The sequence below is a fragment of the Pygoscelis adeliae genome, unplaced genomic scaffold (genome assembly GCF_000699105.1).
Source record: "Pygoscelis adeliae isolate BGI_AS28 unplaced genomic scaffold, ASM69910v1 Scaffold85, whole genome shotgun sequence".
In the NCBI taxonomy this organism is placed as follows: domain Eukaryota; kingdom Metazoa; phylum Chordata; class Aves; order Sphenisciformes; family Spheniscidae; genus Pygoscelis; species Pygoscelis adeliae.
Genome location: NW_008824900.1, coordinates 7,304,411 through 7,329,357, shown reverse-complemented (window position 1 = coordinate 7,329,357; position 24,947 = coordinate 7,304,411). Strand labels below are relative to the sequence as shown.

The 24,947-nt window shown below is 42.9% G+C and overlaps 1 protein-coding gene across 1 annotated transcript in view; it reads right to left on the bottom strand.

Annotated features, from left to right (window-relative positions):
• Window positions 1–1,594: 1,594 nt before the first annotated feature.
• XYLT1 (xylosyltransferase I) overlaps window positions 1,595–24,947 on the bottom strand; it is a 106,477-nt gene continuing 83,124 nt past the window's right edge. The window contains exons 6-11 of the mRNA XM_009324822.1: window positions 24,938–24,947; window positions 22,647–22,823; window positions 20,396–20,658; window positions 16,678–16,873; window positions 10,305–10,638; window positions 1,595–1,945 (exon numbers count right to left, since the gene is read on the bottom strand). The exon at window positions 24,938–24,947 is cut by the window's right edge and continues 219 nt beyond it. Of these exons, the coding sequence (XP_009323097.1) occupies window positions 1,623–1,945; window positions 10,305–10,638; window positions 16,678–16,873; window positions 20,396–20,658; window positions 22,647–22,823; window positions 24,938–24,947 (1,303 nt within the window). The 3' untranslated portion in view covers window positions 1,595–1,622. The remainder of the gene's footprint in view (window positions 1,946–10,304; window positions 10,639–16,677; window positions 16,874–20,395; window positions 20,659–22,646; window positions 22,824–24,937) is intronic.

Genomic DNA, 24,947 nt, shown 5'->3' with positions numbered 1-24,947 from the left:
ATGCGATTACAGAATGATTTAAGGGTCTGTTTCCCTCCTGGTGTGGGCGCTTAACTCTCATCAGCAGAAAGTTAGCCATACACACAGAAGGGTAAACAGATACCTTACTTCATTACATCAACAGGATTTTTTTCCTAATTAGCCCAATAGCTTTTAATAGCCTTTTTGGGTTATGTTGTTAACAAGAGATTATCACAGCAACAACAACAAAGTGCATGTTTTATGCTAATGTAAATGCATTAGTTGGAGATGAATTTGCATATAAAATCTATATTTTAAAAAGTTCTTGGAATGTAAATGAAATTTTTTCCCACTGTAGAAAATACAGCTTAAAATGATGCAAAACATGCCTATTTGAAACAGGATGCAGCCTGCTAGACATTCTGAAGACAGGCAAGGGTAGAGTTTGTTAACAGAATAAAGTAAAAGCACTGAGAAACATGGCATTGCTGTCCTTCACGTTCAGCTCGTGGCTTCAGTCAGGAACCCATGTCCTGCACAGCCTTCCAGATGCCCTGCACAAGCCTAGAAGGACCCTTCTTCATGAAGAGCTGGCAGATCTGAGGTCAAGGGAAGGAATTAGTGTTAAGACTTACTAGCCACTACTCAAATTAGGGAAGAAACGTATTGTTTGCAGATTCAGGTCCCAATTCTACCATTTTACTGGTTCCATGCAACTCCACTGCCTGAGAAAAAACTCAGCTCAGCTCAACTCACCAGCAAAATCAGCAAAGGGTGTGAGCAGACACATCACAACCCAGCCCCAACCTACATATACACACTTGTTGTACTGGAAGTCTGCGAAAATGCCTAGGTGCTGGTGGGCTTAGAAAAAAACCTGCGGATTTGAAAGGGCTGAAATCCAAAATGCTTCTTTGTTCTTTAAACTAATACTCTTAGTACCCAGACGTTGAACATGACTGCATGAGACATAAATATAGCAAAACACTGGTTCCATTTAGAGTTTATCATGAAATTAGTCTAAAAAATCTCTGAAAATAATCTGAAAGTTTCTGCTTTTGCTCGTTTTCTCTAACTAGGATAACAACAGACATTAGCTGAGTCCAGAACTACTTTATGTTATTAAAAAAAAAAAAGTGAGGGTGTACCATAATTATTTCATATTCTGTGAGGTAAGGGGGCCATACAGGCTCTAGCCTGCAGTAACCAACCTCCCCAGGAAGTCTAAGTAGAAGGGTATTTTGCTATGATTTATTCATGGTAGCAAAATAATGAAAGCCTATAAAACAGCAGAGGTACAGAAATTTTTTTTTTTAAAAAACACTTTTAGCAGCTGCTCCTTCACTGCCCTCTCCATGGCTTGCTGCTACTGTTTTGAAACCCACAGAGGCGGCGGGTGAAGCGGCGTGCGGTACGGCCGGGGCCCCACGGGACAGCAGAGGCTGTGGGACGACCGGCGCTGCTCCTGACAGAGCTGATGGAGAGGCCAGTGCCAAAGGCCTTGTCAGAACTTTTTTTTTTTTTTTAAATTAATTATATTGCAATAAGTAACAAAAAAGTATAATGTTCCCTTAGGTTTCTGAAATCTGGTGCGAGATTCACATACAAGCAAGGTTAAATTCCCTTTTAAAAACCTATGCCTGAGGAGAGCGTACCGGATGCTACCTCAAGCGACCGTCAGGTTTGACAGGGCCCAGCTCAGATTTGGGGTCCGGGCTCAGGGAGCTCCAGGCTGTCTGAGCGCAGCCCTGCATGACCGGGCAGGCAGTGGGGCCAGCACTGCAGATGTCCACAGCTGACCAGATGCTGCTGACCAGGGAGTCCACCCAGGCTTCCAGCCGGGCGCCCACGAGCCCCGCATTCCTCTTGGCCTGGTCCACACGGGCAGCACTGATGGGGATATTCAGGATGGGGTTCAAGCCCTGGAAGCTTTGCTCCATGTATGCGTTCTTTGGAGGCCCATTGTGATACTTCATGGCTTCCTCTGGAAATGCAGAAATAAATCCAAAAGTTAGTGCATTAAAAAAACCCAAGAAACCTTCAGGATCTAAGGGCACAGCAAACGAAAAGGCAAAAGTTAGTGGTGCACTATAGTCCATTTCCCCAGCACCGAGAACACACTGCATCCCGAGGACGACTGGCTGTGCTTAGCTCTTCAGCTCCTCATGCTCACCACCTTGAGCTCCACTCACCGTGATGCTAAGCCTGCAAGTGCTGGATTAGCAGGGCGAAGCACTGAGGCTGAAAGCAGCATCGTCCTTATTATCATCACGTACAACTGGCATCCCCAGAGCTGTGGGACACCCAGGCACGACACAGAGCTGTTTGGCACAGCACAACAAAAAGGCAGGCCCAGCCTCAAGGGCATCCCAGCTACGAGCTCCTGTCTGTACCTGGAGCCTGATCAACATGCAGCTCCTTCTTGGGAGAAATCCATTTTGCATTCAGAAGCAGCTAATTTTGCCTCTTTCACCACAGAAGCAGCCTGGGAGTTAAGCCCTATGGAGCTGAAGTTACCCCTGTGGACACCCAGGGAAGGCTGTGCTTTGAAATTAGGAAACAGTTCAAGGACGCTTGGTGTGAGAAGGCTGCTGACCCTCGTCAGACCTTCAAGTGCTATCATTGATTCGTCTAAGAGAAAGAGCCAAGATCTCAGCGTGTTTCTTTTTCTAAACTGATGAACCTTGCCCTGCTGTGGAAAAGTCACAACATTTGCTCAGTCTGCCTCCAAAAACGGGGTGGTACCATTCCTGGCATTGGAAGGACAACACCATGGCCTTGGACAGACTGGACCCATAATGAAATATGTGTAGGCCCAGCATCATCCCTGGAAGTGCTCCAGTCTCACCGGGATAGTATTCTCTAATGACAATTATATTTCAAGCTCTTGTGCCGAATAATGGATCACAACCATTTCCTAATGACACTTTTCTTTGCATTGTGGTTGCTTTCCTTACAGTAACTCTTCTACCTCAGCAGAATGCCGTACATTGCCCCAAATCTGTAATATTTCAGTAAAAATCATTGTCAGGCTGTGATAATGCCTTCAAAGACCTTGAATTGGACACTGTGGGTCAGACTGCCCTCGTCTAAGGCTGGCTGACTTCTTAAGGTCTGAGAGCGGACCAAGGCGCTGCTCATAATGTCAGAATGGGACCCTCCAAAATGGTCACTGTGTGCCTCTTGGGAGTAAATTTTCAACCATTTCTTTCTGTTCTCAGCTGACTTCCCAAGCATCCTCGCTCCGGCAGCACAGAGGATATGTTTATGTCTGCCAACATACACACTGTCTAGAACACAAAATGGGCCCATTCAGGGCACTCCAGGCTAGGAAAGCCACTGCGCTCAGATAGCGTTTAGAGGCCAGGAATTACATATTCACAGCTACAATTCCTTCCACATGTCCTTGCTGCCTGCACTGCAGCCTGACACTGAGTCCTTTCTTCCATGCAGAGGACAGTATCTCAGACGCTGGCAATAAATCAGTACATTTATTTAGAGGGAAAAGGGACATTTAATTGGAGCTTCACTGTTACATTTGCAAAGTCTTTAATGTCCAATACTGTGCAAGTCCATTACTTCAAATCCCCAATTAAATTAGTTTGGCACCTCCCCATCACCATTATACATCACTTAATTGTTCCTGCATTCATCTAAACCCCTCTTTTTATTTTAAATGGTAGATATCCACAATAACCTCTAGTCAAAATGAGTTTATTCCATGCACATGTGTCAAAAGTGTGCTCTGCCAGAGCACTGCAGTTTAAGAAACAGAACAAGTACACATGATTAAATTTCCTCCTTTGGAAGCAATTAAATATGGAAGACTGTTTGTCAACATATTAATTAAATAGGAACATTCTAAGTAAAAATCCCAAAACAAATAAGAGTTGGCATTACTAGCAGGATCATCTGATTGAAACAGGCAATTCAGAGAGCTTGTTCAATTAAAGCCTGTTGTGCATGTGTTTAGTGCATGGAACAAGAGAGACCTTTTTTCAGACAAATAACAGGATGAAACAGAACTTGCTCTTCTCTCTGGCTTAGCCTCGCACTTGTTCCAGGCATCAGGACTTGGTGGATTATCAGGACTGGAAGGAATGAAACCTACAGAAACTGTAGGAGCCAGTGCTGGTGATGCAGCAGGAGATCATCTTTGTCTCTGAGTCTGTGACCCTTGTTGTTTAAGATCAGTGGGCTGCTTTTGCTAAAATAAGGGTGATAACCTCAGCATCTTCAACAAATTTAAATTTCTCCACTCTGCTATTGCTGTAATTGTGTCGGATATGCTGTGCTTCTCACACCAAAACACTGCTGTTTCGGTCTGCACCACTAAGTGACCGCTGTGCTCTGCTCCAGAACTGGCTGTGCTGCAAGGACTTGCTGGCAGGTACAACAGTAATAGCGTTTAATGGGACTGATGATAAACTTTTTGAAAAGCTGCACACAAATATCAGCAGATAGGAAAAGACTGCTCTGTTAAGGGCTACCGCTGTCCACAGTGAAAATGTGCTTCTCCAATGTGAGATGCGTGATGAAACCCTGACACGGTATTGGTAGGGGATTGCTTGGCCCCACAGCAGAACGAACACCCCAAGTTAGGTGTCTGTGTGTCCTATAAAGAAAGAGCTGGGTAACAGTAATCTGAGCGCAGAGCTACCTATACTAATCAATAGGAAATGCTGAGGATTCAACCCAGAACCCTCTCCTGGAGCCTCCAAGTCTTTGTTAAACAAAGTTCACAGGAGAAAGTAAGGAGGATGCTGCTCATCCAAGCTATGGCAGACATGGGATATTCCTCTTTGCATTAAAGGAAAAACAAAAGAGAGAGAATCATGACTCTATAATTTACTGGACTGGGACAGGAGAGGGACAGTGTGGATCCCAAGCCCTGAAATACTGTATAAAAGAAGGCTGGAGCTACTAGGCGTGCTTTTAAAGCACTGACACTTCGGTCCTTGTTCATGCAAAAATAACGAAGAGGCTTGGCCCTATGAGATGTGTGTTTAGACATTTAAATCTGTACAGTTAGAGCAACCAATTCAAAATTTAGTTGAATTGCAGACATCAAGCCAGATTTTTTTGCCAGCAAACATGTCCAAATAGCCCTTTGACTTCAGGAGGACATGTATCAATGCAAAATATATTCCACTGACTTTAAACTATAGCTTTAAAAAAATGAGTTATTTTTGTCCCCCATTTTTGTTTGCTTTTCACTCTGGGAGGGCACTTCATTTCTCGACTGACTTTTCTTAGTATAACTTCTTTGGACTAAATACACAGCCTGTAGTCAGCTGCATAGGCTGGGATTTCAGCATTTTTGTGTGGGTTTGTTCTTCGTTTTGCAGAAAAAGCAAATGAGTTTAGACAGAGAGTGGGCTAAGGAATGAAAAATGTGGTTACCTTGGTACATATTAAGGCGCTAGACCTGTGGTTTTTTTAAAGCAACACAGAATGTACAGCTTTATTTCTTTACTTGAATTGTGTTGAAACCCTCTGGCAAAGAGGTAATTTTTTATTGACATTTTGTTTGTTTTCTCTTGCAGCAAACAAGACAGTGCTGCATTTGCTCACTGTGAAGCTAATCGACTCCTTGTCAACTGGATCTGAACTAAATTTCGAAGCAAATCCCTGTCTTCAGGGTTTTTCTCAGAATGACGATTCCAGGGCATGTCTACTCTTCTGCAGCCATGCACTTGCCTGCTGCTATTACTGCGTTTATCAAGAACATGTCATGTTACCTCTGGTTAATTTAAAGAAATCACAGCGTTCTGACACAAGTTGCCACCCACTGTATAATCCGTATAGATGCAATTAGAATTGATTGAGCCACTGCAAACAACCAACGGCAAAACAAAGGTTTCCCAAGATATACTTAATTAAGATGATCTATAAATATGGATTAGGTTAAAAGGCCTTTGAGATGCATGTGTGCATCGCAGCATGTCTGCTAATGCTGTCAAGTCTTTGAAAGAGGTGGCTGCGGTTAGAGGTCACAGGGACCAGGAGCTGGCGTTTAAGGCTCCTTGTCCCGTTGCGGAGCAGCAGAGATCAGAAGCCCCATGTCTGGGGCATGCAATCAAGCTAGGAACCGAACATGAAAGGTCTCTCTTAAGGCGAAGAAGGAGGATGCTCTCCTTCACTGCCCTCCTTGTTTGAAGGAAGAAGGGTTTTATTTATTCATTTATTTATTTATTTTCAATCCAGTGTTTGGTATCAGCTTGAGGTTTGGGGCTTTTTCTGCCCCAGAAGTGGATCTGCCCACTGGCTCACAGTAACCTATTTAGCTTTAATGAAATAGGTACTATACATTAAACGCATGACAACTCATTATCATCACTCCAGCTGCGAGATTGCTGTGGAAACTTCGCCATGAATATAAACTCAAATTTTAAAATGAAATTGCTTTGGCTTTTTCTTTGCCCCTCTTCAGTGCCCCTGGGAGACATGTGTGATCACACTTGGCATGACTGCTTCACACAGACTTTGTAGAGCACAGAAGGGTGGGAAAGTGGGATGATGGGGATGCAGAGCCAACCTCTACTGAATTTGCTGTTTTCTTAGGAATTGAAATCTACTTGGTAGCTTGGATTATAGTCTGTGAACTGCTGGCTAAATGCTCTGAATTATACCTGTTGTTTGGCTCTGCCTCTCCAGCCCCTGACACAGGGTACCTGGACATCCAGCCTCGAGCCTCTGAACTGCACTTAAGTTCAGGCTGCCTAAAGCAGACAGCAAGAAACCCCTTTTCCTGTCTATTATCACTGCTAATGATCTTCTACTGATCTTCTCCCTGTTTTGTCTCCTCCACACGTTACATTCCTCTCTGTCTTGGCACAATTTAATCCTGGGGCGTCCTGCTGGTCCTTGGCAGCCCTCCCCCGTGTCCTTAAGGTAAGCATGGAGTGCTTGGCTTTAACACACTCAGCCATATGGTGAGAAACTCAAAATCGCCATTTAGAAGAAGAATAAAACAGAATCTGGCTGTGCAGGATGTAGGGGGAAGGAGACACTGGTGGAGCGAGTGAACCCAATTTCTCCAAATGATTTATCTCACACATTCACTTAATTTTTTCTTTCACCAACCAGGCAAACACTTCAAGGCACTCTCGAGCCAGAGTATCTGCTGAAGGCAGAGCTGATCACTGACACACCTCACACTAGAGAAAACAGACACAGATTTGGATGACTGGAGGGGTAAGAGGAGAAAGAAAGAATAAATAACATCAGATTCCAGACTTTCCACTGAAATAGCTTTGGGAGCCTCATTTACAGTGGCAACACCCCAAACTTCCCAGCATACTCAGTAATTCCATGTAAGAACTGATCTCTCTAACTCTTATAGATCCAGGTTTTGAAAAGGTCAATGCATCTGTGTTTTTAAAACAATTTACATTCTGTCAGTTAAGCACATCTGGACACAATATCAAAGAAAACACCTGCTCTTGATTTCCCTTTATGTTTTACTTGCATGCACAGACTCTAGGCTGAAATTAATAAATAAATGGGAATAGAAAATGAATGAACTGGTTGCATATGCTGTTTTTATAAACTGCTAAACAAAACATCTTTGCTGGTAGCTGTCCCATGATTAATTTTTTTATTTTGAATTGTAATAATGAATTTTGAGAGTCATGATACAGGAACGAACATGTTTCACTTTGATTATTCAAAAGAGGAGCAAGTGGCTCCCTTCATGATGCTGGGAAACCGAAAACAACTTTGCCTTGTGCTCTGTGCCGAAGTGATGTGTAGATAAGTAATGACTTAGGAAATACAGTGATTGTTGTTGTGTTCATGCTCTCGAGATACAAGATTTTAGAGGCTGCTGTGCTGCTGCCAGATTTGTGCAAACGCTTTTTAGAATGACACAGACAAATTACACACAAGACCACAGACAGATTTTTACGTATGTAACTACGTGGACTCCAGTTTCTACATCTGGAGTATATGAGACAGAGGGGGCCAAATCATTATAAAGAAAATGACACGCAAAGTGGTATCAAACGCATCAGTCGTTCAAAAAGCTGCTGGAGTAGCAAATTACTTTCCAGGGTAATCTTTCTGACAAGAGCTATAGCTTTCTTTTTCTCTTTTTTTTTTTGGGGGGGTGGGGTGGGGGCGAGGGAGGATGGTTGGAAGAACAAAATATTAAAGAAATCCCTAATAAAACATATTCCCCTCTTCTGCTGACAACTTCTAGCTAAGTCTGATGTATGTTTTATTTTCAGTTTTAAGACAAGACAATACTATCCCTTCATTTTAGAAGATTTTTGGCAGCTTTCACATTGTTTACAACAGTAACAGAAATTGTTCTTTTAGAAGTTCTAATTCTTCTGTCATACTCTCACAATGCCTTTATTTGGCAGAGAAAAATATATTTAAATAATAAAGTGGTGACAAACTGACAAAAGCTGGAAATCAAAGCTAAATGACAATTGCCTGCACAGAACACAATAGTGTCACTGAGACAGAAAACCTTAAAAAACCCAAACAACAGGAATTTGCATTGTAAATACAATTCTAACTACAGTGGAGTGTCACTATCTGCCCCTGTAATTAATTTTCTTCTTTACCTTCATGCCTCAGACATCTGGAGATTATACATCACATCATCAGTAGCAAATCACTCCTGAGGCTTTTTTCCTAGGTAACATTGTTCCCAAGCTTTATATTTCATTCCTATAGTAGATTCTAGTTACCATATGAATGAACAGGGCTCTTTAACAAAAAATATGAGCCAGGTCTTCTCTCAGTGTATCAACAGGGAATATGGAGTAACTCCATAATTTCAGTGCAATTATTACAGATTCAGAGTTTGGACCAACGGGAGTTTTGCCTTTATACCATGAAGTGTGGATTCATGGTTGAAGTCTGAGACACACTTAACTGTCCACAGGGCTCTCACATTATAGGGAAAAGCAGCAAGGTTGCTAGCTACATGCCGTATTTTCCACCCAATTTACGTCCTAACTGTTAAATTAGCAAAGAACATGGAATTCATTAATTTCCAGGAGACGAGTCAGTAACAGCTGCGTTTAGAAGTAGGTTGCCTCAAACTTTAAAAATGTATTCCTTCTACACATGGCGTTTCTTCACAATTTATCATTGCCTATTAGCTAGTAACAGCAGCAGGTTGTTGGTGGTTTAGTTTCTGCTTAACAAACGATGCCACCAAATGTTAGAAGAAGAAATCAGTAAGTTAGCTCTTCAGCTGAGAAATGTGTAGAATCAAGCTCCTGTTGAGCAAGATAAGGGCTGCATTAGCTCTCAGCAGTTGTCTGGTGGTGTTTGCATTACAGAAGCAGCACGTTATGCTGGAAGGTGAATGCCTGACTCAGTTTATTTGCTGCCTTGTCAGGAAGAAGAACTCCTGAAAACTTAATAGGATCATTCATGTATCTAGCAACTTTAAGATGTCTGAAGTTATGAATATTAATACTGGGCAGATGGAAGCACTTGAGCATGTTAAGAAGAATGGTAAAGATATTCATAGCAACAAACTTGTTTTGATCTTACTGAGTAAGAAAACAGGTGTGGCTACAAAACGTTCTCTCTTCTCCCAGCCCAGTGTCCTTGGCACTGGCTGAAGACCTGAGCACTTGTACAATGCCTGTGCCAGTGCAAAGCGCTGCTGGGAGCCTGTAGACACTGGCAGCCTGAGAATGACCTCCGTGTTTGATGGCTCAGGGCTGCTGTGGCAGGGCAGAAAATGGTTTCTTTCTAAAAAATGTCAGCATGGTGACAGCGTAAGATAGTGTACTTACCAGGATTGCGGTATCCATAGATATTTCTGTAACACAACTGCTTGGCATGTACTGAGCAGGTTTTGGCAGGTATCAGGCAAGAGTGAATGCCTGGACCTGACAATATGTCAGGTGAGCTCTGGCCTAGGGTAATTTTGTCTAATTCAGCATTTTGTGTATTAATGCTTTTATTGTTAAACACGCAGACTTTGTCAAGATAACAGTTTAAACATCTGTAACTCTTTATGAGCAAATGTGAATGAAAAGCAGCAGAGAAAGGTTCTTTTTTCCTTCTATTTCTAAATGATGGCTTTTACAACAGCTGTTAGATTATTGAGAGTCTGAAGTTCTCTGGATTCTGAACTGTGCATATTTTAAAGATATAAATAGCCTTTTGTTCAAAGTGGCCGTGTTTTACGGACTGGATACAGACACTTCCGCTTGTCTTAGTGCAACAATTTCTTCTGATTTAGTATCTATAAAATTCCTTTCTTTTCTCCTTTTCCAATACAGTGCTGCTTCATTTTTAACAGCAGCATTTACAGTGAATACAGATGCAATAACTGTATTATTCCTGTACAAAATAATGAAACTTACCTTGTTTAATAGGCTGCCGATTAGAGAAGGTGAGAGGAGTAACAAGGAATTTGGTTTCAGCTACTTGTACCCAGTGGTGCAGAATTTTTATCGTCCAGACACCGGGTCGCAGGGGCAAATTCAAAGGTGGTTTGTAGTGAGTAAATTCAGCACTGGATTCAATAAGAATATCGTATGTTGCTGCAATTACATTAACAGGATCCACCCAAATGACAGTAACGGTGACATTGGGGCCTTTTCCCCATTTCTGCATGCCAACTGGCTCATCTGTTGGCCCGAGGAGTCCTCCGAAATTCCGGAAAAGCCTTTCCTTGGCGTCCCATTCGGTGCCAATCTGAAATTGAAGAACACATTGCTGCTACCATCATCTCTGTAAGTATAAGTATCTAAGACCCTTACGTCAAAATAAGGGCTCTCAAGACACACAAATCATATTTCATGACATGAATTATGCATACATATAAAGGCTGACGGCAACATGACCTAAGATCATAATGTGTACACAAACTGTGAGACAATCTTGAATGCTAGGCTTGGTGTTTTGGTCCAATTGTCCACTTTTGATTGATATGAGGGCTTTCTTTACATTAAGAGTGACGTAACAGGCTATAGCAGCTCTCCTTTTCCTCCATGTGGAAGCAGTCAATAAAGGACCAAGCCTGAACACGGGCTATGCATAGAAAAAAATATGACCCATCATCTCCTGGGTCATGAAAATGTATGACACATTTGAGAGATGGACCCTGCAGTAGACACCTACCCAGTTACTGCTAAGGGCAAGGAAGAGGCTTTTGCTGACTTTAGGACAAGTCACATCAGGTCCCTTACTACAATCTATCCATGAGATGCTGTCTCCTTGCACTCCCTTCCTGCCTGATGTGGGAAGCTATTTCTGGTAAACCCTTTTCTAACTGTCATAACAGTGAGATTGTTTTTTATTTATTCACTAACTAACAGTAAAGCAGCTGATTCACAATCTAGTGTAAGTATTTAATGGACCTTTCTTTTTCCTAGCAGCTTTCATTTTCACTGCTCTTTATATCAGTTTTAATGGTTCACCCATAACCCATGGGATGATACAAATTTACAAGCTGTTGCCATTAACACTTGTACAGTACTGAAAATAAGCATCTCTAAACAGATAACCTGAAAATGTAGTAACTGATGTTCTTAGGCCAACTGAAAGACATTTTACTATCCCAGCACTAAATCTAGCATGCATTTATGAGGTTGACCATTAGCGAACCACTTCCATCAATTCTTAAGGCGGCAACCTGGTGGACCGCAGTATCAAAGCCTGCATATTTGCTTTTGGAGGAAGTGCCCACCTCGCTTGTCCCGTGACGTCCTGTTCCCATGATCTCAAATCAAGTGATCAATATCAAACACAAAAAGATTTGAGAGACCCCATTTGAAGGGAAGAATAGGAGAACCCCTTGGCTCCTTTTGGCAAGCAGCCATCTGACTGTCATTCCTTGCAGAGACATACAGATGTTTTGGCCAGCCTGGTACTGAAACCCCTCATAGTCCTTCAGGTCTTTTTTGGCCTTAATCTCCAAAAAAACAGTGTAGATGACCTAAGAGTTGATTTGTTCCCTATACTACAGAAACCATGAGATTCTCTCAAGCGGTCTCCGGAGGTCCATGCACACACAGACAGGATCCCCTCTTTCAGCATATGTGGATATTGAAGATTTCCCTAACACAGAGCTGTCCTTGTCCCCAATCTTCACCTCACACGGACATGGTCAGAACCAGCTTTCCTGAAAGCATAATAAATAATTGTGGCTCATTTGCTTCAGAGATTTTTCTTCCAGATTTCATCTCATTTAATGGGAATAAGTGGTTCCAATATAATGCCAAAATCCCCCCAAATCCATAAAATGTAACAATTACCTGCTGCCTACTACCACTAATACCTGTACTGGAAACTGTCCAGTCCCCAGTCCCTTCTAAATAAATCACTGTGGTTGGCAGACAAATTACAGGAGGACTGGAAGCAAAAAGCTACAAGGCCAGTAGAATAAAAACCTACCATCCTAAATTCATCTGTCAACATACAAATTCCTCCTACTGGACTATGACACTGCAGAATATGAGACAAAATGAGCCTTCCACTACTCTGCAATCAACACAGCAGAATCGCTGGTATTTCAGAGGTATTTGACCTAGCACACCAGCTAATCAAACCAGACAGCGCAGCCCAGATATCAGACCCAAGCATCGACTGCCTCAAGGAGCTGTCAGTGCGTACTCTCCTGACAAGAGCAACTGAATATGTATGGAAATAAGCTGAGAAAGAAAATTTCCTGACCAGATCTAATTATCTACTCTACCAGCCTTCACTAAGCGTGGCCACGTCACACCTACCGGTGCTCAAGAGACCTGGAAATAATAAAGCCACAACATGTGAAACAAATCTACACCCTCCTGGGCAAAGAAAACCCTATAAGGAACCTCTTTCCACCACATTAAATATTTCTCACTGAAGAACTCCTCAAAGAAAGCTTACGTCATCCTCAAAAAATAAACATTCATCCCCGACATACAACTATTTCCCCCCTCTTTAGTCTCTCATGCCTGGGGAAAGAAATCAGAAAGTTACAATCCCCATGCTCCAACCTCCAGGTGACATTGCTCAACAACCAGGTTGCACAAAAGATGTTGAGAAGTGTTCCTATGTGCAAAGGTTTATTAGAGTAGAATAGAAGAACGAAGGTTGCTTTTGGGGAAAAATTATAACAAAATTGTTGGCTGGTTGTTAAGCTTTGTGCAGACATGTTATTGGGTTCCCTAATGTAAACCAAAAGTTACAGCCAAAGGGCAGGAGAAGAGAGGGAGGAAGGGACAATTCTCATGCTGGTGGCAATCGCTTCCCGCGAGAGCCTCTCACAACACCACTGTCAGGGTGTGCAGGTCCAAGAAAACAGCAGCACAAAAACAACAAGGAGAAAATACTGCCGCAGAGCAGGCCCTCAGCAACACAAGGGCAAGGTACCTGGGCATCCTGCAACACCCTGCATGCGCCAGAGCTGGGGCTCAGACCAAGACAAGGTGCTGACACCGCTTGGGGCTGTGCACCGCAGGCACCTTAGGGAAGGGAAGGGCAGGGAGCTGCACACATCTATTTACAGGATCTGGCCTTTATGTCCAGTTTCCAGCTGGGGGACATACCTTCCCATGCTGCACAGCTTACAGTACAAGCTGGTTTTAGAAGCACAGTATTTTAAAGGGAATTTTACTTAAAGCACTAGTTAGAGGTTTATACCTCTTCCCTTGAACTCTACACAGCTGAGTTCCCAGTACTGAGATGTCTGATTTTACGGGCCAAGAGATACTACAGTCCTATAATATTTTTCATAGCCCCTTAAAACATTGTAAGTAGGCTTTCACTTTCAAATGGAATACACAAAGTATGGGATGGAATCAAGCAGTAATGAATATCTGATAAATTATGATGGGATGTGGCACAGAAACCGACATTTTCCACATCATTATTTTAATCACCATGATTTTGAGCTTCAAGAGCAGGCACTGTGCACAGGGTACGTTTGGAAAGCTGGAACTCTCTCATTGGCTTAGAACTCCTGTTTCTATCTCTGTTCAGTCCCAAGATAAAATTTTCCCAAGATAAATTATGCCTTGATTATGGGTTTGTGTCTCATTGCTCACCACAAACAGGACCATTAGGTTCACACAATGAACACTAATTGCCTGCCACCTAGTTTATTTTATTCTCTGTGATGAATCACAAGTCTTAACAAGACCAGAAACGAACTTAGTGTTCAACTGATAGACGCTGAGCTGAGACTTTTAGTACTGTACAGCAAATCAATCTTCTGCCCTCCATGTAAAAGTTGTCATAAACCCAGGCCAGTAGGATACATACTGTGTGCACTGTGCACAAGCCAATTTTAGGAGGTGTGGGAGTTTCATGCTTGGAAATCGTCTCTCTTGGATTTCCTGTAAGTTTATTTTATTTTACTCAGCCCAAGACTGAGTGCAGGAGCTGTGTGCCATTGAAATGCTATCATTAATCCCACTGGCCGTTAGGCAGCACAGCCGGCTAATTTTTTTCCACTTGTCTTTACATGGTGTATGGTGAAATCTGCTACTCAGGAAGCAAAGTCTGAGAAGCAAAGCAAAGGAGCAGAGGGCAGGAAGGGCTGACTGGAGAGATCCTATCATCTCCGCTGCGATTTCAGTTGTGCATCAGGGTCACAAACACACCCGGGAGCTCATTCAATGTGGCATGTTTGTGCTCTTCCTGTCGGTCCCATTGGTGTGAGCTGGGAGAGGGAAGAAAGCTCTCAGCTAAAAAGGCCCCATTCAGTTTTAAATTTCTGCCAGATCATGGGGTGAAAGTTGTTGAAAAACCAGCAGTTGTATGTCCCAATAACCACAAATTTTAAGTTTCTTTTCTGGTGCTTAACCTGTGAACATTGATGCCCTCACCTTAGCTGAACTGCCAAGTTTGTTTTATACTTGCTGGACTTTGGCAAAGAAGTGCCATTTTAATAAGCAGTAGCAGATCAGAGGCCACACTGAAGCTGAAGAGGTTAATGCTGGATTTATATCAGGGTAACTGAGAGAATAATTTGGCTCAGAGGCAGAGATGCCTGCAGGCCAAGGGAAGGCAGAAAGTAAAATAAACAATTAAGAAATGATTAAATTATTTACTTTGTACCTCCTGGTCTTTTAAAATATGAATCATCTATGAAAGGAGAGGACAATTAAAGAGTTTAGGCGAGAAAAAATAATGGAAACAAGTAAGCAGCCACCAAAACTCTTTTTGCACGTTTCAAATAGAAAAAAATGTTTCCTTGGCCTGAAAAAAGCTCACCAGTGATTAAATCCTTCCCACGCTTTGCACTCACATGGCTTCACTGCAGCAGCAGTTCCTACAGGGCTGCTTACAGACCAGCCGTGGTCTATCAGGCCGTGAAAAGCGGCTCATTAGTCCTGTGGGATCTGGGGATCCTCCCTGCAGTGCGACACGCTCCACAGAGCTGTGGGCACGGTGCAGCGAAGAGGCCACCAACATGCCACTGCTTCCCCCGTCAGGGAGGCTGACACTGGGCACTGCTGCTCCAGGACATCTGTCGATCAGGCTCATGGTTGCTGCAGGGCTGGTTTTGGGGAAAAAAGGTTTGGTTCCAATGCACTGGGGCCAGGGGGACCTGGCTAGTGGCCAGTGAGTAAATTCTGGTCCCAGGTTTGTTTCCTCCCTACAACTAAGATGAAGTGAGATGTATTCTTCCTAAAGACTTTTTTTGGAGTTCTAAAACACTAAGATCAACATACTTCTTTTCATCAATTAGAAAAAAACCTCTTCCTGCTGCCAGCCCAGCTGCTTTCAAAAGAAGGACCCAGAGCAGGCATCAGGCCGAAAGTGAGATTAAAAGTACCAGATAAACAGCAGAAATACTCCTACACATCACAATAATTAAAGCTTGTATGACCATTTATCACTGCATGAAATGGCAAGCCTACCATCAGACACATTGATAAATGAAACACATTTTCCATCCATCTCTTTAATGGCACATTAGTGTCATGGATTTGCCATGCACACCAAAACACTGATTCCTACCTAGGCATTTCTTAATTGCCCAAGAAGATGGTAATTTATGGACTTGGCCATAATGACTGGAACGCATTTGTTCAATCAATTTTATACCTTAATTGAAATTTGTGGATTAACAAGAAAAATCATGAAATTAACTGCTCAGACAGTTGTATCTTTAAAACAGAACACAGATGTCGGGTTCTATTAGTGGTCAACTTTCCTGATATATTTTAGGGTACATTTTTTACATGCTATGTCAGATCCTGAGACAAATTCCTAGAAGAAATAACAGCATTTGTGGGAAATCTCAGCCACCGCTGTGATAATTTTCTCTTTTGCGTTACAACATCAATATTCTGCTCACATGTGGCATCGGTGCCTGACTATCGCTAATTTTATGAGGTTTTTTTCAGCATACTCCTGAGAGAAATGCTTACCACATCCCCGTTCACATCTGGAGCTGCAGAAACATGGCATTTTTCCCAGGTATCTCTCACAGCACTGACAACGAATCACAATCACAAAACTTTTAAGTTACTGAGCCCCTTTTACAACGGTAAATGCCTTCAGTTTGTTCTTAAAACAAGAGGGAGTGAGGACACTCAGAGTAATGTAAGAAGTGAGAGTTGACCACAGATCTGAACTGGCAACAGTACCTCCTTCAATGAAGAGGATGTGCATTACGCCAGAGAGCCACTCTCACCTAAAAATTACATGGAAATACAGTTTCCAAAGGCTGCTGAATTAGTATGCAATCTCTCCAGAGGCTCGTGACATTCTGCATGGGTGGCTATGAATGCTTACCTCTGAGAACTGTAACCTTCCAAAATCGCTTGGTGGACTTGCGATCTTAAAGACTTTCTTTGGCATCACCCACGTTTCCAAAGTTTCTAGTTTACTGACAGCCAGATTGGTTGCGTGGTGTCTGATTAGAAAGCCTTGGAAACGGTCAGCAAGGAAGTAAAGGTGGACGGAAACTGGATGGCCCATGGGGTAGTATCTGTAAAACAGCACACACACAAGCTCATCAGTTACACAAGAGAGACATGAAATCTCCATTTACTTGGAGCTAATGGCTTAAGAAGCATTCATTTCAACTAGAAAATTCACCACTGTACATTAAGAGATTTCAAATGTGTTCATGACTCATTATCAAATATTCTTAGCCTGTTCTGATTACCCTGAAACATAAAAAATGTTACTAAGAATATATATGCTCATTTAGAACGTATTCACAGCTCTAAGCTCTTTAGGAGATACCTCTGTGTGCCAGAAAACTCCCTTCCCTTACTACCTCTTCTGGGTAAAAAGTGCCCCCCAGAGATATACATTGTTAGGCTGCAGCACGGTTTGCTAGCATAAATGATGTTCAAGCAATGTGTCTATTGCTCCAAATCGTTGGCCTTCTTTTTTTTGCCTTCAGCAGGGTTAGTCCCTACAGATGCGTGGCAATGGCAGTGCCTCCCTCACTTGCTGTGGGACAGCAGCGGGCTGGGGACAGCAGAGGGTGCTGCGAGGCCGGGCACGGGCGAGCTGATGCCCTGCTCCATTCCCCGCATACAAATCTGATCCCCAACCGACTCTCCAAGGGCAGTGCTCTTGTAGGGTGGCACTGCAGTGACAGACACCAGGATCCAGTCCCCATTTTAGGTCTCCTTTATTTAGGAAATAAACTTCACATTCCTTAAAGACTTGAGGTTGCTTTTGCTGTGGATTTTTTATTCATAATTAAAAATAAACTGAAAAAAGGTCAAACAAACAGGAAAAACCTCTCATTGGGAGATTTGGAAGCCTTCAGTTACAGTTCAGCTTTAAAGACATCGTAGTCATGGTTTCAAATAATAAAAAATTATGGCCAATTGTCTGCTGTAGTCTCAGAAACATCTGTAATGATGTTTGTATACATATGGATGCATAAATGATTAAAAACATGTTATTCATAGCTCTGAAATCAAATATTTTGCTACTTTACAGCACTAACATTAACTGTGAAACAAGTGTGTTTGCAACACATTTAAAACCAACCAGTATCACACCTTCCCAGTCAAGTCAGCTAAGTCTAACTCCTCATGATAGTTATTACATCTCAAGACATAAGCACTAAGAGGAGCTAACCAAGAAGGACTTTCCATTACATGAAACCAGCCACACCCAGAAGGAAGCCTCTAGAGCTTGGGAAATGAACATAACAAGATGGGGTACAAACAGGGCCTGCACTGATGGACTAAGCAAAACCACAGCAAAGCTACGCAGCCAATACCAGCAACAATCTGACTTCTGTTCTGAGTACTAAGACCTCCTGTTTTACATGTGTGCAGCAGCAAATATTTACAATATCCTTGAAATAGTCTGAGTAAACTGTCTCTTGGCAGCAGTGAGTGAAAATGCCTAGAGATGGAGAGAAATAAATTAAATCTCAATCACACATTAATGTTGCTTCCACTGAAGATGCTGATATGCAATCTAATTTGGTACCAGAGCAGTCTGCAGGGGGCACGGCTTTCTGTGTGCTAGCCCTTGTTACAAAAGTGTGCAAGACAGCTTCTTTTATAAAAGTCTCCTGGGCCGCTGCAGGTGGCAGCATGGGATTGACTCCAAAAGTGATCTGAAGCGGTAGAGGCTTTCCTCGCAGTGCCTGCAGCAGTGTGAAATGAGCTGAGGTGGTGACTGCCATATCAGCTAACTTCGTGCTGCTGTTAGCCCTAACAGCAAAGGGAATACTGTCAAGATGCTCTGCCCAAATATATCCCTGCCATTACCGCGTTGGAGACATGCAAAATCACGAGAGGGAGAGAGGAAGTGTATATATGCATACACCTACAAAGACAACATAGTATCAAGAGAGAAGAGATGTGAATCATAAACCTAAGGATAATACACCTTTCTGTGACTTAAATTGGATGCTGACTCACAGTGTTTTGAGGGGGCTCAGGTAGGTATGGAAATGAAGCCTCCACTCCATATCACTGTTGGCAATTCCTCCCTGCACTGTTTCGTGGGGCTCCAGCCTACTGTAAAGGAGCCGTGCTTTATCCTGGAGACAGCTGCAATCAGCGGCGGATGACATGGCTTCCCTATCTATAATCTGAGCAAGCTTGAAAAGCACCTTGAGTTCCTATGCGGTGAAAAGCTCCCCAGAAATGAAATTGATTATTGATATAAATCATCATCAGAACACTGACAAAAGGAATAAGCACAAAAGTAATTGTAAAATTGTTTCAGTACTGGTTATACATAGCTCCCATCCTGTCTGCTGGCTTCACTCTGCAGGACAAATGACCCAGGACTTCTTTAGGTCTGCCTTTATTTCATATAAGGAAGGCAAACTACTAGTGATTATTTCTATGTAATTGTTATTGATCTTTATTGCTTTGCACCGGTAACCTTTAATGCCAAAACTGTAATAGGAATCTGGATCACTTATTGCCACATCTTTCTAAATGGGACATTGCTCAGCACTTCCATGACTAAGTAGGAAGGTCAAGGCGCATTCGGTTCCCTCTCGAGAACACAAGAGGGGTAAAGTCAATCCGTCAAAGCACAAGGAATGTCTTCAGTATTTGCTGACTTAGGCTGTATGTGTTTTCTATTAGGATAAAAAAAGGCAGGATCCAAAAGATACATTCTGAAGAAGGAATTAAGAGACTGTAAAGTAAGACTTCAAAAGACGAACCCTCTCTGTTTGGACGTAAACAGCTTCAGATGTGTTTGCAGGCAGCAAACATCTACCATAAAGAGAGCCTTTTCTGTGCAAATCTAACTCTAGGAATTCTTCCTTCAAATCCCTTTTAGACTGAATTCTTCTTTGCTAGGCTTAGGTGAAAAAGGAATCTAGAATATAGGGGGTTTTCCCTTTAAAGAATACAGACCTTTATTTGCTCTCTCTCTCTCTCTATTTATACATACATACATTTTATTTATTTGACGCTAATGGATCCCACCAGTTGCAACACTTTTGGCACAGACAGCTGTACCAAGCAGGCAAACTGAGCTCGAGCAAGTAGTTCTCTGTACTACTCCATGTATGCACCCAGGGGAACAAACAAGCAAGGACCATTAACCTGCCTGTGTTCAGATTAATTCTGAAATCCTGTCCTCTGCTTTTGGTAAGCATAATAGAGGTGAACATGACCTCTGCTGCAATCACATGGAGGGTTTAGGAGCTGCGGGTATAATACACTTGCTGAAATTAATCAAGAAAATGCAGCAGTATGGGTAGCACTGCCCAACTGGATCCCGTCAGTCTTCATCAGGCTGGAGAGGAGCTCCTTAAAAGTGCAGCAAACAGGCCACATAATGTCAACCCTGAATAACCAATACTTTATTATGGGCATAATACTCCTGGAAATAAGGGCTGTACACTTGCAGCTGCCTGGCCCTGTTTGTGACGGTATGGCTCCAGCCAGCACAGCCGTGAGGCCCCCAGCCAGCACAGCCGAGTAGATGAACCTCCGCCGGTGCTCGGCAGTCCAGTCTGTGTCCCCTGAAACACACAGAAAAAGAAAGACAGACTCAGACTAACCGGCAGCTGTTGTCTCCAGCAGCATGGAATGAAGTCTCGGCTCTCCGCAGGCCCAAGCGGGAGAACGCATGGTACATGGTGAGGGCGACGTCGCTGAGGGTGTGCACGCCGTCAGGCTCATCGTATACGTTCTCCCAGTATGACCGGAGGCCGGGTGTGCCAGATGGGTAGTTGCCATACAGGTAGTAGTCCAACTGGCCAATTATCTCTTGATTCACTACAGCTTCAAATTTGCGGGCAAAGAAAGTTGGCCTGGCAGTCTGCTGTGGTGATACAAAAGGAAAAGACACTGGAGTGAGTTCCCATTTTCAGCCATGACACTTTGTCCTAAGCAATGGGTTGGAGTTGAGGACATGAACTGGTTCTCCCCATGGGCAAAGGTGACTTAAAAGGTCACCTTCACGACCATTTGTCATTAAGATTCAGATAAAAACTACATAATTACAAAACGAAAATGTAGGTGTGCCAATCCCTTTGTACCAACAGCCACCCCCAGCTGCCTTGCTCTGGAAGGCTCTCTAAGTGCCGGAGGGGTGGGGAACGCTCTCTAAACCACCACATTAGCCTGGAGACAGCACAGCACCCGCACGTGTTATTAGCAGTCAGGCAGGGAGCAAAGCGTCCTGTGGCACAGGGGCTCAGAAGAGGCAGAGCAGCATTTTGCATGTATGGATTTGCTGCTACGAGGTGGTAAGAGGACTCTGGGAGAGGTGCCATCTGTGGCTGAGATTTCTCAGCTTTTGACCGGTACCTTACAGATTTTTTGCTCTGCACTTGACACAATCTTGGGTATGTTACCGGTTTATATGCTACTCAACTACCATTAGCTTTTAAAAAGCCTTTGTTTTGCCTTGCTCATATTTGATCATGGGTTCTGAGGTGCCAAGGAGTTCAAAAGTGCCCCAGATGGTTGAAAAATTCTTTTGAGGATGCTCAGTTTTACTCTGAGACGGCGCATGCTGTGGGGTCTCTGATCTCCTCTGCAGCTTGCTTTGTGCCTCTGTGGGAACCGCAAGCAAGCCTTCTGGTTCTGTGTGTTCATCTGAGGGGCTCTCTCATCAGGCAAGTGTCAGAAGTTGCCTTTACATCTATTCTAATTTTGAACTTTCCCTTGCAGCTCAGTTTACCTGATTGTTTTCTGAAATGTCGTTGTGGGTTGTTTTCCCAGCCTGGAGCAGGTCAGGCTCTACAGACTGGCAGGAGTTTTTTAAGACTTGCCATTTATTCTGTGCTGGAGACTTTCCTGGGATCGGTGTTTGGGGCAGCAGAGCCTCTCTTAGATAATGTCTCATTTGCTCTTTTTGTGAGTGCCTGTGTCACTGACTTCAACCACGCCTGGTAGGCAGCACATTACAATAAAGAAAAGATCTCTGTTTCGGAGCAGTCATCATTTTTGTGCTGTAGGGTAACACATTCCCCATCCCACACAAAGCCTGAACAAACATGCTTTATGCAGGGAACCGTGAGGAGCTGCAGGGATGGAATTGCAAATCTGGTGACCTTGAAACAAGCGGTTGTTCATTCTTAATAGAAGATACACAGGCCAGATACAGTCTTGAGACTGAGTGCACCCTTGAGCTCAAGGATTTGCTCTCATGACTGCCTTGAGGAAACTGTATCACAAAGGAACTGATTAAACTTTTTAAGGCAGTCCTGCCAAGCCTGGGTGATCGAAACCTCATGACTCTGGCCCCCAAAACCATGAGATAAACTTAAATATAATCATGTTGCTGAATATAGTCACGAAAACTGATTTGCCTTGTGCTATATAAGCCTCTAGCAGGCACTCTAGTCAACTTTTAAGCTTTTTTCAAAGATGAAAAACACTGCTTAACAATGAAAGCGAGGAGCTTCATGAAATCATGAAAGCACCTGAGCTGGAACTTTGGAAAAAACCCTTTGCAATAAATTCACAAGAGTTACCAAGTAATATTGGTACAGTGAGAGATGTGTCAAGCTTGCCTCCTTTCTAGCACAGCACATCTACCAATGCCAAGTAGTCCAAAGAGCTGCTTTGTGACCTTAGCATGCAGTAGTAAGTCTCAAGGGTCAAAACACAGGAGAACCAATCTTTTATTCTCCTGAAATTAAGAGCAGAGCTTCCTCACACCTCTTTCTCCACCTTGCTTGAAGGGGTAAAAGCTTCCCTTCCTACCTGCTGCTGCAGCCATGCAGCCAGACGGCTCTCCACACCCCAGCAGAGGGGGAAGAGCTTCTTTGTGGGTATCAGAGAAGAGACCGCTTCAGTTACCTGGAATCGGTGGAAGTCTGCTGGTTTGAAGTCATTAGGCGAACAGCCACACCAGTCAACAATGTGCTTGTACTGACACTTGCACCCGAGTTTACGGTTCCAGTTCGTGATGCGCAAGTTGTTGTCCACCATGGAGTCACAGTACGGGCTATTTTCCAGAACAGTGTGAAAGAAGGACTGCAAGAAAGGCAGAGCAGATCAGTACATTCAGGTCCTCAGACTTCCATTTTCTACTTCACTTCAGCTCATGGGCCTGAACATAATGCAGGTGACTTATTTTCTTTCGAAATGACAGAATTAACAAGCTCTATTGTTCTGCCATATATGAGAAGCACTCTACATTTACGCATTCCATAGAGCATGAAAAAAAATCACAGCACGCTATAGGCCCAGCTAAACTCTAATAATATACAGTTGAGGTCTTGCTACAATAACCTGGCACAGAATGACTGCACTTCTGCAATGACCAGCTTTGGGCATTGGGAGTCCAAAGGACTCCAGGAAAGGCACCAGTGCCAGCAATTATTTTATTTTTATTTCAGCTGTATGAGCAATTGTAAGAAATTCCCATTATTTCTCTTTTGTAAGTTACTCTCTGGTCTAACAGATTTAGGACTATTTTCCTGAGCAATGTGGTAATGATATATCTCAAGTTGTTTCCTAAGACAATTCTCAAACCTTCACTATCACCCCGGTTGCTATGAAAAAAATACAGTCTCAGACAGCTCTTCTGTGTGTGTCTCTATCTCCAGCACTCCGAAATGCACTGCTAGTTGAATGGCCTTGTTCTGAAATATACAGTTCACGCCAGGCACCAGAAGGACATTCTGCCTCCTGCAATTACGTCTGAAATCGTAAGTCTTTATTTGCGGACTCAAGGCAGCAAGGAATTCCTATTGGGCTATCCTAATTATATCATCATAATATCAGCTATTACATAAATCATGTGTAATGGGGACTGATATAGCAGGTTAACAGGTCAGTGAAGGCAGGGTGATTTTAAGAAACGAGCTATGTATCTTGCAAAGAAAACCTTGTAGAAAGAAGCTAAGGAATATTATCAAATTTAGCCCTGTAAGAGATGATTTTTGGAGCAGTGACTTCTCTTTAAAATCAGCAATAGTAAGACCTATAAATAACCAGCATAACATTAGCATGGCTGGCCCCCAAATAATCCCCCTACCCTTTTTAATGTTAAATGACAGCCCAGTGAATATGGATTTTATGCTTGAACTGTTTGGTTAAACCCATAAAGGCATCCATTCTCATTCAAGTGAGAGGGAAAAAAAAAACCCTACCCAATTACCCATTGCCCTGTGTCCTTTTATAATGATACAGAAATTTCTCCTAGATAATGGATGAAAAGGTTATCAGAGTTGAGAGAAAAGGTGATTTTTAACAGAAATGGGATTAAAGCAAGATTATTCAACATGTGTGTAGAATAATAAACCCCTATCAAAAGATGACAATTGCTGCGCTCCACTGCAAGCTAATAAGCCTAGATTTGCAAGATCAGTCTCATCAATCCCTCAAAATGTTCAGGGGCCACTAGTGAGAAAGGAAGTTATCGTTTTAAAGACGGTCATCAGGTCTTCCTTGGGATGGCTGCATGCTACATACCCTGGGAGCAGAGCCTGACAAGCCAGGGGAGCAATGTACCTACTGAGGCAGGTGTAGCACAGCCTGATAACCCGCCAGGCTCTGTGCGCTATTTGTAGACAACGCACATCTCCCTGACACACTGCTGCATGCTAGACAAGAACCCATCCTGGTGTGCACCCCCCTTCTGCATCACTTGTAGCCAGAGAAATCCCTGAATGATCTAAATGATTTGTGACTATGCCTTCTAGCTGAGTTTTAAATGGAACAATAAACCTTTGTAGGGTTTTTATTTTTAAAGAAAAGGGCTGGATAACAGCAAGGAAAGCTACTTATGAAGACAATTTGCCATCTCTAATAGCCTTCAAAGGCTTTGTGGAGAAACAATTTGCAAGCAAAGGGCAGCTGGATTTTTGATTGTTCAGTAATAGATTAATAGGCTTAAAAGTATAAAACAAAGCCACTCCTTGCAAAAAAGTTCCACAAACAAACAAAGCAACTAAACAACTGCAAAAGTTGTTCTAACACTAAAGGACTTACTTGTCATGGAAGTAAAATTCTCATTACCCACTATGGGATGATCCAAAGCCCACCGAAATCAGGCGAAAGCCCCTCTGATGTCAGTGATCTTTGGGACAAGCACAGACATTGCAGTTTTGAACACAGAGAGGGATTGCTTTGAATTCACATACCTCAGCAGGA